Source organism: Salvelinus sp. IW2-2015, linkage group LG16 (assembly GCF_002910315.2).
Source record: "Salvelinus sp. IW2-2015 linkage group LG16, ASM291031v2, whole genome shotgun sequence".
NCBI classification, from domain to species: Eukaryota; Metazoa; Chordata; class Actinopteri; order Salmoniformes; family Salmonidae; genus Salvelinus; species Salvelinus sp. IW2-2015.
In genome coordinates this window covers 121620-138581 of record NC_036856.1, presented here as the reverse complement: position 1 = coordinate 138581, position 16962 = coordinate 121620, and the positions used below count along the sequence as shown (strand labels likewise).

General features: G+C 40.1%; 1 protein-coding gene across 1 annotated transcript in view; it reads left to right on the top strand.

Moving 5' to 3' along the window:
* The window catches only part of vtg3 (vitellogenin 3, phosvitinless), a 42906-nt gene extending 28445 nt beyond the window's left edge, over positions 1–14461 (top strand). Inside the window, exons 26-28 of the mRNA XM_024004506.1 lie at positions 6858–6996; positions 13988–14096; positions 14331–14461. Coding sequence (XP_023860274.1) covers positions 6858–6996; positions 13988–14095 — 247 coding nt within the window. The 3' untranslated portion in view covers position 14096; positions 14331–14461. The remainder of the gene's footprint in view (positions 1–6857; positions 6997–13987; positions 14097–14330) is intronic.
* Positions 14462–16962: the final 2501 nt, after the last annotated feature.

Genomic DNA, 16962 nt, shown 5'->3' with positions numbered 1-16962 from the left:
TGCAGGGCTCTGCAGTGCTCCTCCTGCCTCAAAGCGGAGGTAACGTTCTGCTGCTGGGTTGTTGCCCTCCTACGGCCTCCTCCACGTCTCCTGATGTACTGGCCTGTCTCCTGGTAGCGCTCCATGATCTAGACACTACGCTGACAGACACAGCAAACCTTTTTGCCACAGCTCGCATTGATGTGCCATCCTGGATGAGCTGCACTACTGAGCCACTTGTGTGGGTTGTAGACTCCGTCTCATGCTACCACTAGAGTGAGAGCACCGCCAGCATTCAAAAGTGACCAAACATCAGCCAGGAAGCATAGGAACTGAGAAGTGGTCTGTGGTCACCACCTGTCAGAATCACTCCTTTATTGGGGGTGTCTTGCTAATTGCCTATAATTTCCACCTTTTGTCTATTCCATTTGCACAACAGCATGTGAAATTTGTTGTCAATCAGTGTTGCTTCCTAAGTGGACAGTTTGATTTCACAGAAGTGTGATTGACTTGGAGTTACATTGTGTTGTTTAAGTGTTCCCTTTATTTTTTTGAGCAGTGTATATTAAGACTTGATCTTTCTTGATTAAGTTCCTCCAGTTCTTTTTGCTTTTCCTCTAACTTATTCTGTGCCGATATGGTAAATGTTTTATTGCTATCTATCTGTACTGTTAGCCACTCGATTTCCTTTGTTAATAATTAATATGAACTCTTCTGACCTAAATTGCTTTTTTTTAAAGATGAGTATTGAATTACATGGCCTCTAACGGCACATTTAAACATGTCCCTTAAAATAAGGGAATCTGCTGTACCTATGTTATGTTGGAATAAGTCAGTTATAAATTATTCTGTCCTGGTTAAAAACAAGTTGTCATCCAATAGGCTTTGATGCAATTTCCAATAACCTCGCCCATGTGGAAATTCTGGAAGAGTAATGTATATGCCTATTATTTTATGGGTGACCACATTCTCTCCCTTTTCAACACTTTTTAAAACGTTTGGTGCCAGTGAGAATGACATAAGAAGGTTTTCAAGACGACTAGCTTGATTGAGCCTTTGCCATGTATACCTCACTAGGTCAGGATATGTAAAAACTGTTTGTCTTTTACTATTATCTGCTAAGCCATTCCAATTATAACTGGCTATACTTATTTCACCATTTACCATAATAAGATACACATTTCAATTATATTTATCATAATATATGTTTGTAAACTTACCATTACAAAAGTACCATGATGATTGAATGTCCATATAGCTGTACCATGATATTTGCGCTAGTACTGAATAAACCTCCTGTTTGCCACTATTCCACCTGTTAAAACCTCCCCCCATCCTAAATTGGGTTGTCGTCCCAGTGACTGGCAGACCTCCTCTGTCCACCTGGATCATAGGGCCTTTGAGAGATTGGGACCCATCCTTTAAAAAGAGCACACACTTCCACCTACAGAACAGAAGCAGATTAACAGCAAACAGCATGTCCAACTCCCTCGCCTCGATTGTATTGTATACTTTTAATATAAATGTATTTATATAAAAAAATATTGCATATCTTAATTTATTTTCACGATTAACAAATAATATGCATAATAATTTTATGAAGGCACTTCATACGAAGGATTGTTACCTATAACCAAGACTGGCATTATAAAAAAGCAAATTGGGGCCAATAAATTATTATCTTGGGAAACAATTATTGTTAATCATCCTATACTCTCCCTAACATCATTACCCCTTAGCAACAGATATGGGATATATACATACTCTCCCCACCCTTCCCCCCAAAACAACCACAAGCTTAGATGTTCCAGTTGTTCCATCCTAGAGCCCAACTCAAGAGAATACTTAAAAAATATATATATTGAATATTAAAACATATCTACTTGCAGTGAAGCAGCTCAATATTTACATTACGTTCAGTCATCTAACAGAGCGAACCACAGAAACAACCAGGGTCAACGCCCTGCTCAAGGGCACGTCGGCAGATCTCCCACAAGGTCAAAAATAGGGGGGCGAACCAGCGACCTATCAGCCACCGGCCCAAGCTCCCTTCCACCAGGCCACCAGCCCTTCAAGATCCCCCCATAGTTCCCAGAGAGCTGCCCCTCAACCATCCGTTTCCTGTAGTCCACGATCAGCTTCTTTGTCTTGCTGAAGTTGAGGGAGAGGTTGTTGTTCTGGCACCACACTGCCAAGTCTCTGACCTCCTCCCTGGAGGCTGTCTTATCGTTGCTAGTGATTAGGCCTACCACCGTTGTGTCATCATCAATGGTGCTGGCCGTTTTATGGGCTCCGTTTTGCGATGATCTTTAAAAAAAAAAAAAAAAGAATAATAATAATGTTTCCTCCATCATTCTCTATGACCAAAAATTGCTTCTGGACATCAGAACAGCGATCACTAACCTCAATTTGGATGAAGAATTCTACTTCAATGACAGGACATACTGCTCACCTGGGACCAGGACATTATCACCGACACTCGGAAGTGTAAGGCCGACGTGGGGGCAGCCTGATAAAACTACGAAGGTGTTCTATTGGCAAATGTACACTTACTGGAGAACGAACTAGACAAGCTCCTTTCCAGACTATCCAATCAACGGGACCTGAAGAACTGTAATATCCTATGCGTCAGTCGTGGCTGATCAAGGACAGCAGTTGCAAAATCTCTAATTATAAGTAAGTATCGAGATTCTGCTCGCCTGAGTTAGAATACCTCCTGATAAGCTGTAGAACATACTATTTACCAATAAAGTTTATATCTATATTTTTCGTAGCTGTATACTGACCACCGCAAACCGATGCTGGCAGTAAGACCAGACTTCTCGTGGCTGGTGATTTTAATACAGGAAAACTGAAATTCGTTTGATACATTTTTTTAACCAGAATGTGACATGTGCAACTAGAAAAAAAATGCTATATCTTCTTTATTCCACACACAGAGATGCATACAAAGCTCTCTCTCACCCTCCATTTGGCAAATCTGACCATAACTCTATCCTCCTATTCCTGTTTACAAGGAAAAACTCAAATGGGAAGTACCAATGACACGCTCAATTTGGAAGTAGTCCGATGAAGCGGATGCTAAGCTATAAAACTGTTTCGCTAGCACAGACTGGAATATGTTCCTGGGTTCATCTAATGACATTGGTATCAATGACATTGTCCCCTCAGTGATCATACATACAGTACCAGTCAAAAGTTTGGACACCAACTCATTCAAGGCTTTTTCTTTATTTGTATTATTTTCTACATTGTAGAATAATTGTGAGGACATCAAAACTATGAAATAACACATATGGAATCATGTAGTAACCAAAAAGGTGTTAAACAAATCAAAATATATTTTAGATTTAAGATTCTTCAAACTTGAGATAATATGTACATGTAGGTATAGTAATTAAAGTGACTATACATAGATAATAACAGAGAGTAGCAGCAGTGTAAAAGAGGGAAGGGTGGGGGCAAAGCAAGTAGTCTGGGAAGCCACTTGATTAGATGTTCAGGAATCTTATGGCTTTAGGGGTAGAAGATGTTTAGAAGCCTCTTGGACCTAGACTTGGCGCTCCGGTACCACTTGCCATGCGGTAGCAGAGAGAAAAGTCTATGACTAGAGTGTCAGGAGTCTTTGACAATTTTAGGGCCTTTCTCTGACACCACCTGGTATGGAGGTCCTGGATGGCAGAAAACTTGGCCACAGTGATGTACTGGGCCGTATGTACTACCCTCTGGTGTGCCTTGCGGTCAGAGGCTGAGCATTTGCCACACCAGGCAGTGATGCAACCCATCAGGATGTCTCGGCGGTGCAGCTGTAGAACCTTTTGAGGATCTGAAGACCCATGCCAAATCTTTTCAGTCTCCTGAGGGGCAATAGGTTTTGTCATGCCCTCTTCACGACTGTCTTGGTGTGCTTGGACAATGTTAGTTTGTTGGTGATGTGGACAGCAAGGAACTTGAAGCTCTCAACCTGCTCCACTACAGCCCCATCGATGAGAATGTGAGCATGCTCGGTCTTCCTATTGCTGTAGTCCACAATCATCTCCTTTGTCTTGATTACGTTGGGGGAGAGGTTGTTGTCCTGGCGCAACACTGCCAGGTCTCTGACCTCCTCCCTATAGGCTGTCTCGTCGTTGTCATTGATCAGGCCTACCACTGTTGTGTCATCGGCAAACTTAATGCCGATGGTGTTAGAGTCATACCTGGCCGTGCAGTCATGAGTGAGCAGGGAGTACAGGAGGGCACTGAGCAAGCACCCCTGAGGGGCCCCCGTGTTGAGGATCAGTGTGGCGAATGTGTTGTTACTAACCCTTACCACCTGGGGGCGGACCGTCAGGAAGTTCAGGATCCAGTTGCAGAGGGAGGTGTTTAGTTCCAGGGTCCTTAGCTTAGTGATAAGCTTTGAGGGCACTATGGTGTTGAAGCTGAGCTGTAGTCAATGAATAGCATTCTCACATAGGTGTTCCTTTTGTCCAGGTAGGAATGCAGAGATTATCCGTTCACCTACTCTGCATCTCACAATGACACGGCGGTAGGAACAAAAATCTCAAATTTGGACACATCAGACCAAAGTACAGATTGCCACCGGTCTAATGTCCATTGCTCGTGTTTCTTGGCCCGAGCAAGTCTCTTCTTATTATTGGTGTCCTTTAGTAGTGGTTTCTTTGCAGCAATTCGACCATATAGGCCTGATTCACGCAGTCTCCTCTGAACAATTGATGTTGAGATGTGCCTGTTACTTCAACTCCGTGAAGCATTTATTTGGGCTGTAATCTGAGGTGTAGTTAACACTAATAACTTTATCCTCTGCAGCAGAGGTAACTATGGGTCTTCCTTTCTTGTGGCGGTCCTCATGAGAGCCAGTTTCATCATAACGCTTGATGGTTTTTGCGACTGCACTTGAAACTTTCAAAGTTCTTGCCATTTTTCAGATTGACTGACCTTTATGTCTTAAAGTAATGATGGACTGTCATTTCTCTTTGCTTATCTGAGCAGTTCTTACCATAATATGGCTATCTCCTGTATACCACCCATACATTGTCACAACACAACTGAGTTGCTGAAACGCATTAAGAAGAAGTACATTTCACAAATTAACAAGGCACACKTGTTCTTTGAAATGCATTCCAGGCGCCTACCTCGTGAAGCTGGTTGAAAGAATGCCAAGAGTGTGCAAAGCTGTGATCAAGGCAAAGGGTGGCTACTTTTAAGAATATCAAATATATATTTTGATTTGTTTAACACTTTTTTAGTTACTACATGATTCCATGTGTTATTTCATAGTTTTGACGTCTATACTATTGTTCTACAACGTAGAAAATTGTAAAAAAATAAAGAAAAACACTTGAATGAGTAGGTGTGTCCAACCTTTGACTGGTACTGTACATATCCAATCAGAAGCCATGGATTACAGGCAACATCTGCACTGAGCTAAAGACAAGCGCTGCCGCTTTCAAAAAATGGAGGACTAACCCAGACGCTTAGAAGAAATCCCGCTATGCTCTCTGACGAACTATCAAACAGGCAAAGAATCAATACAGGACTAAGATTGAATTCTACTGATGCTCGTTGGATGTGGCAGAACTTGCACACTATCACGGATTACAAAGGAAATCCAGCCACGAGATGCCCAGTGACACAAGCCTACCAGATGAGCTAAATGCCCTCTATGCTCGCTTGAAGGCAAGCAAAACTGAACAATGCGTGAGAGCACCAGCTGTTCCGGACAACTGTTTGATCAAGCTCTCTGTAGCTGATGTGACTGAGACCTTTAACATTCACAAGGCTGCAGGGCCAGACGGATTACCAGGATGCGTACTCAGAGCATGCGCTGACCAGCTGGCAAGTGTCTTCAGTCATTTTCAACTTCTCCCTAACCCAGTCTGCCCAGGAACACCAAGGTAACCTGTCTGAATGACTATCGCCCCGTGCCATTCACATCTGTTTGCCCTGAAATGCTCTGTCATGGCTCACATCAACACATCATCCCAGACACCCTGGAACCACTCCAAATCGCATACCGCCCCAACAGATCCACAGATGATGCCATTTCTATTGCACTCCAAACTGCCCTTTCCCACCTGGACAAAAGGAACACCTACGTGAGAATGCTCTTAATTGACTACAGATCCAACACCATTGTGCCCTCCAAGCTCAACACTAAGCTAAGGTCTCTGGGATGGAACACCTCCTTCTGTAACTGGATCCTGGATTTCCTGACGGGCCGGTCCCAGGTGCTGAGGGTAGGCAACAAAACATCAGCCACACTGACCCACAACATGGGAGCTCAGTCCCCTCCCATGTTCTGGGATTAGGGCCTGGTCCAGGGTGAGCAGTATGTCCTGCTTCTCCGACTCGTTGAAGTAGAAATCTTCATCTAAATCGAGGTTAGTGATCGCTGTTCTGATGTCCAGAACCTCTTTTCGGTCATAGATGGTCATTATTGGCAACTCGTAGATCTGAACATGGCATCCTGTTAATTTATAAAACTCTTATGCACAAACTCCCGTGTTACCTTATATCATTGCTAATTTACAGAAGTACGAGATAGCCATTGCTGTGAGCGGGTATGGGAACTCTTCAAATTCCTTCCGTTACTACAGATTTAGATTGTTTTTACACACCACACATGGAACAGATTTTAAAATACTTCACACTTTGATGCATTAGTGCCCTTTTGGGCAGTTCAGAGTAATGTGCATGTTTTGTGTTTTTGTGTTTGCTGTGCTCCCGCCTTGATTGATTGATTATCGTGTCACTAACTTCTTGCTGCTTTTGTAATGCAGGGCTCCCTTGTAAAAGAGGCATTGGTCTCAATGGGATTTCCCCCTGCTTAAATAAAAGTTAAATAACTAAAATAACTACATTATCTCTTTCTCCTTTAGTATTGAGAAGTACATTCCAGGCATGGCATTCCTTTTGGGGTTTTACCAGGAACATGACACAAATGCCAAACATGAAGTTTCTGCATCAGTTGTTGCAGCAACAGGAGGCAGCATTGCTATGACGATCAAGCTCCCTGATGTGGGTAATACACTAAGCTATCAATACATTGGTTATAAATCTGTTTTTTATCCATAGTAATAATTTCTAAGACTCACTTTATAAAACGTTATAATGGCTTATAGAAAAATATAAGTGTATAAATGCTTTATGAATTGTTATAAATGTTAACCATTTAAATGTAATTGTAATCCATTGTAATAAGGGCTGCACGATTAATACAATTGTTGCATGCTCAATATCCATATAGGAAGAGGCTGCGATATTTTGAAACACCCCTTCTGTAACAAWTTTTTTTTCTTTTGATTTATTGTTCGTCTTTTGGCCGCTTCCCAGTCCCAATCCCACACACCAAACCCACACAGTCAATCATGCAGATAGTTCCTCGTGCTCGAGATTCACTCTGCATGCATGGACCAAACAACAGCATACAGTCAACAGATTTTTCCAAACATGCTTACCACTTTGCTTCTTAAAACTTCTTATGGCTTGGGGGCAGTATTTCGACGTCTGGATGAGAAGTGTGCCCAAAGTAAACTGCCTGTTACTCAGGCCCAGAAGCTAGGATATGCATATAATTGGTAGATTTGGATAGACAACACTCTACAGTTTCCAGAACTGTTTAAATAATGTATGTGAGTATATCAGAACTGATATGGCAGGCAAAAACCTGAGGAAAATCCATCCAGGAAGTGGGATTTTTTTTATGTTAGGTATTTTCAATTGAATGCCTAAAGAGTATCTACTGGGATTGGAGCCAGATTGCAGTTCCTATGGCTTCCACTAGATGTCAACACTCTTTAGACATTGTTTCAGGCTTGTTTTAAAAAAAATTGACGACCTGAGGATTAATTATAAACATCGTTTGACATGTTTCGACAAACTTTACCAGTACTATTAGGATGTATTCGTCTGCATGTTTTGACCGCCTTTGAGCCAGTGGATTACTGAAAAAAACACGCCAACAAAGCTGAGTTTTTGGGACATAAAGAGGTGTGTAGCATTTGTGTAGCTGGGACTCTTGTGACTGCAACCATATGAAGATCTTCAAAGGTAAGTGATTACTTTTATCGCTATTTCTGACTTTTGTAATTCCTTTACTTGGTTGTAAAATTTGTGTATGCTTTTGTAAGCGGGGCGCTGTCCTCAGATAATCCCATGGTATGCTTTCGCCGTAAAGGCTTTTTGAAATCTGAAAAAGCGGCTGGATTAACAAGAAGTTAATCTTTAAGCCGATGTATAATACTTGTATTTTTTTATGAATGTTTATTATGACTATTTCTGTATTTTGAATTTGGCGCTCTGCAATTTCACCGGATGTTGTCGAGGTGGGTCGCTAGAGGAACGCCTGCGCCAGAAAAGTTAAATAATTCCCCTTATCAAACCACTTGAGTGTTGCTTTAGCAGTATGCTTAGGGTCATTGTATTGCTGGAAGGTGAGCCTCCCTTGCAGTTTCAAATCTCTTGAAGACTGAAACATGGTTCCCTCAAGAATTTCCCTGTAGTTAGCACCATCAATCCTTCAATTCTGACCAGTTTCCCTGTCCCTGCCGATGAAAATCATGGTTTTCTTGGGGTGATGAGACATGTTGGGTTTGCGCCAGAGATAGCGTTTTCCTTGATGGCCAAAAAGCTAAATTTGAGTCTCATCTGACCAGAGTACCTTCTTTCATATGTTTTTGGAGTCTCCCACATGCCATTAGGCGAACACCAAACATGTTTGCTTATTCTTTTCTTTAAAACCTCTTTGGGCTAGGGGGCAGTATTTTGTGTTATACATCAGTTTAAAGCTAAAATTCTTGTTCATCTAACTGCATTGTCCGATTTACAATAGGTTTTACAGCAAAAGCTTGCCATGCGATTGTTTGAGGACGGCGCCCCATATTAAAAATATTTTTCAACCAGCAAATGTTTCATAAATCACAAATAGCGATTAAATATTCACTTACTTTTTGAAAATCTTCCTCTGATTTGCAATCCAAAGGGTCACAGCTACAACATGCATGGTTGTTTTGTTAGATAAAATCCTTCTTTATATTCCAAAAGTATGTTTAATTGGCGCCATCGATTTGTGTAATCCACTCATTCAACATGCAGAGAAAATAATCCAAAAAGCTACCGCTAAACTTTGTTAAAACAAGTTAAAATACGTTTCTATTGAATCCTCAGGTACTCTAAAATGTAATTACACTATAATATTTAATACGGGAAAAAGTATGTTCAATAAAAAAGCTAAATAAGCAGGTGCGCGTCCTCTTCATTACGCGCACACAGACTGATTAACCAACTCTGACTCCCAGTTCCAAAACTCAAAATTCATCCTCGTTTGGGAATAAACAAGCCTGAAACCTTTAACCTTTTGTCAATAGGTTATTCACTTTGTAAAAAATCGTGCCCAAATTAAACTGCCTCGTACTCTATTCTTGCTCGTACAATATGCATATTATTATTACTATTGGATAGAAAACACTCAAGTTTCTAAAACCGTTTGAATTATATCTGTGAGTAAAACAGAACTCATTTTGCAGCAAACTTCCTGTAAGGAAGTGAAAAATCTGAAATCGAGGCCCTGTTCCAGGGCCTTCCACTAGATGTCAACAGGCAGTGAGAGGTGGAATGGGGTGTCTAGCTTGATCTGAGGCCGAACAAGAGCTTTTGGAATGACGTGTCTGGAAATGTCATTGTCTTCGAAGGCGCGAGAAGGAACCCAAGATTGACTTCTGAAAAGCTTTCGGTATACACGTTAGATATCTCCGGCTCTGATTTTATTTGATAGATGTGATAAAAACATCATAAAGTAGTTTTTTTCAACCGAGTTGTATCAGTTTATTGAACGTTAATTGCGAGTTTTGGAATTTTCTTTTCTTTGCGTGAAGTTGGGCACGTTTGCGTCACATGGCTAGCTATGGTTGCTAATTCGACAGGCGAAGAGGACATTCTAAAACCAAACAACGATTTATTCTGGACAAAGGACTCCTTGTACAAGATTCTGATGGAAGCTCAGCAAAAGTAGGAACCATTTATGATGTTATTTCGTATTTCTGTGGAAARTGTTTAGTTCTATTTTCCGCCCTCATTGCAGGCGCTGTCTCACTATAACGTAAGCTGTATGTCGTACTAAAGTTATTTAAAAAAATCTAACACAGCGATTGCATTAAGAACTAGTGTATCTTTCATTTGCTGTACAACGTATTTTTTAGTAAAGTTTATGATGAGTTCTTTGATTAGATTAGGTGACTGTCCAAAATATCTCCGGATAATTTTGTGCCGTTTGGCTACGTATTCACATTGTAAAACCACGATTTGTACCGCTAAATATGCAAATTTTCGAACAAAACATATATGTATTGTGTAACATGATGTTATAGGACTGTCATCTGATGAAGTTTGTCAAGGTTAGTGAATAATTTTATATTTTTTGCTGTTTTTTTGCGATCGCTACCTTTGCGGTGAATGAATGCGGTTGTGTGGTTGGCTATTGTGGTAAGCTAATATAATGCTATATTGTGTTTTCGCTGTAAAACACTTAAAAAATCTGAAATATTGGCTGGATTCACAAGATGTTTATCTTTCATTTGCTGTACACCATGTATTTTTCATAAATGTTCTATGATGAGTGTTTAGGTATTTGACGTTGCTCTCTGTAATTATTCCGGCTGCTTTGGTGATATTTTTTATGGTAGCTGCAATGTAAAACTATGATTTATACCTCAAATATGCACATTTTCGAACAAAACATAGATTTATTGTATAACATGTTATAAGACATCTGATGAAGTTGTTTCTTGGTTAGTGACTAATTATATCTCTATTTGGTCGGTTTTGTGATAGCTACCTATGCGGTAAAAAAATTGGTGAAAATATGCGAGTCTTTTGCTATTGTGGTTAGCTAATAGAAATACATAGTGTTTTCGCTGTAAAACATTTTAAAAATCGGAAATGATGGCTGGATTCACAAGATGTGTATCTTTCATTTGGTGTCTTGGACTTGTGATTTCATGATATTTATATGCTAGAATTTACTTGTGGCGCTATGCTAGGCTATGCTAGTCAGCTTTTTTACTGATGAGGATGCTCCCGGATCCGGGATGGTGACCAAGTAGACGTTAACAAAGACTGTTGACATCTAGTGGAAGCAACAGGAATTGCAATCTGGGAGCATATGGAATTGCATATGCCACATAGCTTTCCATTGTAAGAGCATTGGTTTTCTTTGACTTTTCTCCTACCATATCAATTGTGTTATATACAGGCCAGTACCAGCGGTGGAGTATATCAGCATTAGTTAAACAGCTTGTTTTTAACCAGAGAGGAAAATACAATACTTGGTGAATGTACCATTTCAATTTGTTCCTACTCTGTCACAACCATCTCCTCCCTTAGTTCCGCTGTCATGCCAAACAAAACTGATTTCCAAGTGCTCACTGTATTGCAACAATGCAATTAGAATGATCAATCAAATGTCATAATAAAGCCCTTCTTACATCAGCTGATGTCACAAAGTGCTGTACAGAAACCCAGCCTAAAACCCCAAACAGCAAGCAATGCAGGTGTAGAAGCACGGTGCCTAGGAAAAACTCCCTAGAAAGGCCGGAACCTAGGAAGAAACTTAGAGAGGAACGAGGCTATGAGAGGTGGCCAGTCCTCTTCTGGCTGTGCTGGGTGGAGATTATAGCAGAACATGGCCAAGATGTTCAAATGTTCATAGGTGACCAGCAGGGTCGAATAATAATAATCACAGTGGTTGTAGTGGGTGCAACAGGTCAGCACCTCAGGAGTAAATGTCAGTTGGCTTTTCATAGCCGATCATTCAGAGTATCTTTACTGCTGTCTCTAGAGAGTTGAAAACAGCAGGTCTAGGACAAGGTAGCACGTCCGGTGAACAGGTCACGGTTCCATAACTGCAGGCAGAACAGTTGAAACTGGAGCAGTAGCACGACCAGGTGGACTARGGACAGCAAGGAGTCATCAGGCCAGGTAGTCCTAGGGTGCAGGTCCACCGAGAGAAAGAGTGAGAGAGAGAGAGAGAAAGAGAGAAAAAGAGAGAGAATAAGAGAGAGCATGCTTAAATTCACACAGGACACTGGATAAGACAGGATAAATACTGCAGATATAACAGACTGACACTAGCCCCCCGACACAAACTATTGCAGCATAAATACTGGAGGCTGAGACAGGAGGGGTTGGGAGACACTGTGGCCCTGTCCGATACCTCCGATACCCCCGGACAGGACCAAACAGGCAGATATAACCCCACCCACTCTGCCTCCAGCTGTTTGTTTAGAAATTCTAGGGACAGAAAGGAGACCTGCGTCTTGTGACTGTAGCGTACATGTAGGTATGTACGGCAGGACCAAGCCCATGTAATGCTTGTAGGTTAGCATTGAAACCTTGAAATCAGCCCTAGCCTGAAGTTTATTTAGTGCTTTATCCGGGTAGCTGGAAAGTAGAGCATTGCAATAGTCTAACCTAGAATTGACAAAACCTTGGAATAATTTTTCAGCATAATTTTTGGACAGAAAGATTTGAATTTTTGCAATGTTACGTAGATGGAAAAAGCTGTCCTTGAAACAGTCTTGATATGTTAGTCAAAAGAGAGATTAGGGTCCAGAGTAACGCAGAGGTCCTTCACAGTTTTATTTGAGACAACTGTACAACCATCAAGATTAWTTGTCAGATTCAATAGAAGATATCTTTGTTTCTTGGGACCTAGAATTAGCATCTCTGTTTTGTCCAACATTTCCCACTTTCCACTTCCTTATGTCTGAAACACAGGCTTTTTGGGAGGGCAATTTTGGACCTTCACCATGATCATTCTAATGATCATCCATTTCTATGATTCCAAAAGTTTACTGAAGTGTTTTGATCTACACTGAACAAAAATATAAACGAAACATGTAAAATAAAAGATCCAAGAATGTTCTATATGCACAAAAAGCATATCTCTCAAATTTGTTCACAACCCTGTTAGTGAACATTTCTCCTTTGCCAAGATAATTAATCCACCTGACAAGTGTGGCATGTCAAGAAGCTAATTATACAGCATGATCATTACACAGATTAACCTTGTATAAAGGCCACTAAAATGTGAAGTTTAATCACACAACAAAATGCCACAGATATTTCAAGTTTTGGTCACAGATACCTTAAAAAATTGCCCTCACAATGGGCCTCAGGATCTCGTCACGGTATTTTGGTGAATTCAAATTGCTATTGATAAAATCCAATTGTGTTTGTTGTCCGTAGCTTATGGAGCGTGCAATTGGCATGCTGACTGCAGAAATGTCCCCAGAGCTGTTGCTAGAGAATTGAATGTTAATTGCTCTACCATAAACCGCCTCCAACGTTGTTTTAGAGAATTTGGCAGTACATCCAACCGGCCTCACAACCGCAGATATTGAAATAGATTCATTAGGCCCTAATCTATCAATTTCACATGACTGGGAATACAGATATGCATCTGTTGATCACATCGTGTAGGTGAGCGGTTTGCTGATGTCTGCCAAATTTTCATTGTGAACAAAAGTACCCCATGGTGGCGGTGGGATTATGGTGTGGGCAGGCATAAACTACAGACAATGAACACAATTACATTTTGTCAATAGCAATTTGAATGCACAAAAATACCGTGACGAGATCCAGAGGCCCATGTTTTTAAGGTATCTGTGATCAACAGATGCATATCTGTATTCCCAGTCATGTGACATCGATAGATTAGAGCCTAATGAATCTATTTCAATTGACTGATTTCCTTATTTGCCCTGTAACTCAGTAAAATCTTTGGAATTGTTGCATGTTCCGTTAATATTTTTGTTCAGTGTAAAATTGCAATATTTGGTTAAAAAAAAATTGCAATTCGATTTGTTGCCAATATTGTGCTGCCCTAATTGTAATACAAAATACATGCTTACTATTTATTAATATTTTTCATGCTTGCTCATGACCTTTATTATGATGTGTTTCTTGCTGTTTTTGGTGCTTTTCTAACATTATGTATTTCTAATTACATCAGTTGACAGTATATCATCAGGCGATCGCTATTCCAATCCAAGTGACCGATTTTGAGGATGGTCAACAGTACATGGGAAACTCAACATTGGAGATGGATAGAGAGCTATAAGGTAAATTACAATAAATATTTTTGGTTTGAAAAAAGTGTGTACTGAGCTCAGTTTATAAATGTACAGGTGACTTTTATATATTTGATATGGATTGTTCTCAACGCCCCATTATTCCCCCGTCTTACTTCATTAGGTGTTGTGCTCAAAACATCAGGGGCCTTTGTTTTTTAGCATAAAGGTTATGAATCATGTTGATTGTTTTACTAGTCTTACCATTGCCATTGTGCACTGCAGAAGGACAACGAAAGGAACAGACATCCATGACCATGCAGTGAATCTTTTCATCAGCAATGAGGGAAATTGCATACATTCCCATTTCTAAAAAGTGAAGATCTGGAGAAGGCATCCTACAAACCGACCATAAGTCTTATTTGTACAAAAAGATGTGTTAGACTTTCATTTGGATATCATATCTGAAATCAATATTTTCAAATGTCTACCTTCTTTCACTTGACAGTTTGCCTATTGATGTGAAATAAAATGGTATTCTGCATCATTCAAATTCATTGAACATTCATTATTTGAAAGAATGTCGGTTTCACGAATATGTAAACATTCCCAAAATTATATTATTCACAGATATTGTGAATTTGAATAAAAATGAGATGCCAAAATATAACTAGAAGATTTGATTCCATCCTAATCCTCAAAAATTGCATTTAGGGACATTTTTGATATACAGCAATTGTCAAAAGTTTGGACACACCTACTCATTCAAGGGTTTTTCTTTCTTTTTACTATTTTCTACATAGTATAATTAATAGTGAAGGCTTAAACTATGAAATGACACATATGGAATCACGTAGTAACCAAAGAAGTGTTAAACAAATCTAAATATATTTTCGATTTTCGATTCTTCAAAGTAGCCACACTTTGCCTTGATGACAGCTTTGCACACTCTTGGCATTCTCTCAACTAGCTTCACCTGGAGTGCTTTTCCAAAAGTCTTGAAGAAGTTCCCACATATGCTGAACACTTTATGGATGCTTTTCCTTCACTCTGCGGTCCAACTCATCCCAAACCATCTCAAGCGCAAACCAGATGGGATGGCGTATCGCCGCAGAATGCTGTTGTAGCCATGCTGGTTAAGTATGCCTTAAATTCTAATTAAAATCACAGACAGTGTCACCAACAAAGTAACCCCACACCATCACACTTTCTCCTCCACGCCTCACAGTGGGAACCACACATGCGGAGATCATCCGTTCACCTACTCTGCGTCTCACAAAGACACGGCGGTTCGAATCAAAAATCTCAAATTTGGACACGTCAGACCAAAGGACAGATTTCCACCGGTGTAATGTCCATTTCTCACGTTTCTTGGCCCAAGCAAGTCTCTTCTTCTTATTGGTTTCCTTTAGTAGGGGTTTCTTTGGAGCAATTCAACCCTGAAGGCCTGATTCACGCAGTCTCCTCTGAATAGTTGATGTTGAGATGTGTCTGTTACTTGAACTCTGAAGCATTTATTTGGGCTGCCATTTCTGAGGCTGGTAGCTCTAATGAACTTATCCTCTGCAGCAGAGGTAACTCTGGGTCTTCCTTTCCTGTGGCGGTCCTCATGAGAACCAGTTTCATCATAACGCTTGATGGTTTTTGCGACTGCACTTGAAACTTTCAAAGTTAATGAAATTTTCCGAATTGACTGACATTCATGTCTTAAAGTAATGATGTACTGTCATTTCTCTTTGCTTATTTGAGCTGTTCTTGCCATAATATAAACTTGGTATTTTACCAAATAAGGCTATCTTCTGTATACTACCCCTATCTTGTCACAACAGAACTGATTGACTCAAATGCATTAAGAAGGAAAGAAATTCCACAAATTCCACAAATTAACTTTTAACAAGGCACACCTGTTATTTGAAATGCCTTCCAGGTGACTACTTCATGAAGCTGGTTGAGAGAATGCCAGGAGTGTGGAAAGCTGTCATTATGGCGTTTTTTTTTGTTATAACGGTAATATTTATCGAACAAAAATAACATTTGTGTAACTGGGAGTCTCGTGAGTGCAAACATCCGAAGATTATCAAAGGTAAGCGATTCATTTTATTGCTTTTCTGACTTTCGTGACCATGCTAATTTGGGGCTAGCTGTTGTAGCATTGATTGATACACTCACAAAAGCTTGGATTGCTTTCGCTGCAAAGCATATTTTCAAAATCTGACACGATAGGTGGATTAACAACAAGCTAAGCTGTGTTTTGGTATATTTCACTTGTGATTGCATGATTATAAATATTGTTAGTAATATTTTGCGCCCTGCAATTCAGCGGTTGTTTAGGGAAATGATCCCGCTAAAGGGATCCGTAGCGCAGAGAAGTTAAAACTTTTAAATAAAAGTGCACAGAATTTGAAAGATATGTAAATTCTCTGGTGTGTAAAATTAATATTCTTTAATAATTTTACTCAACAGAGAATGAACGTATTCAAATTCTTTGCACTTTATTTTATAGTTATGTTAAAAACAACCAACCAAGGATATCCAAAATGTTTAGAGAATTATATTTCAAAAATTATCCAGMCATTATTGTGTTATAAGATCATTGCAGTGCAGTTTCATTTTTTTCAAGGGAGCGGGCGGTCAGACAACTTTAGGATGAAAATGTTTTGCTGTCCCTCAGATTATTTAAATGTTTGGCTTTGTATGCGTTAGCCTAGGCCTACCTATTCTAATAAAAAGACATCTTTGTCGCATTATTCACAGACTCTCAGAATTCGCTGCTTCAAGTTCAGTAGCCTACGTCTCCTTCTCCTTCTAGTTGGGCGTGGGAGATCTGTAATGATTGTCGTCTGGAGAAGGAGAGGAGGACCAAGGTGCAGTGTGGTAAGTGGTCATATTTTTTTAGGAAATACGAAAACACTTGACA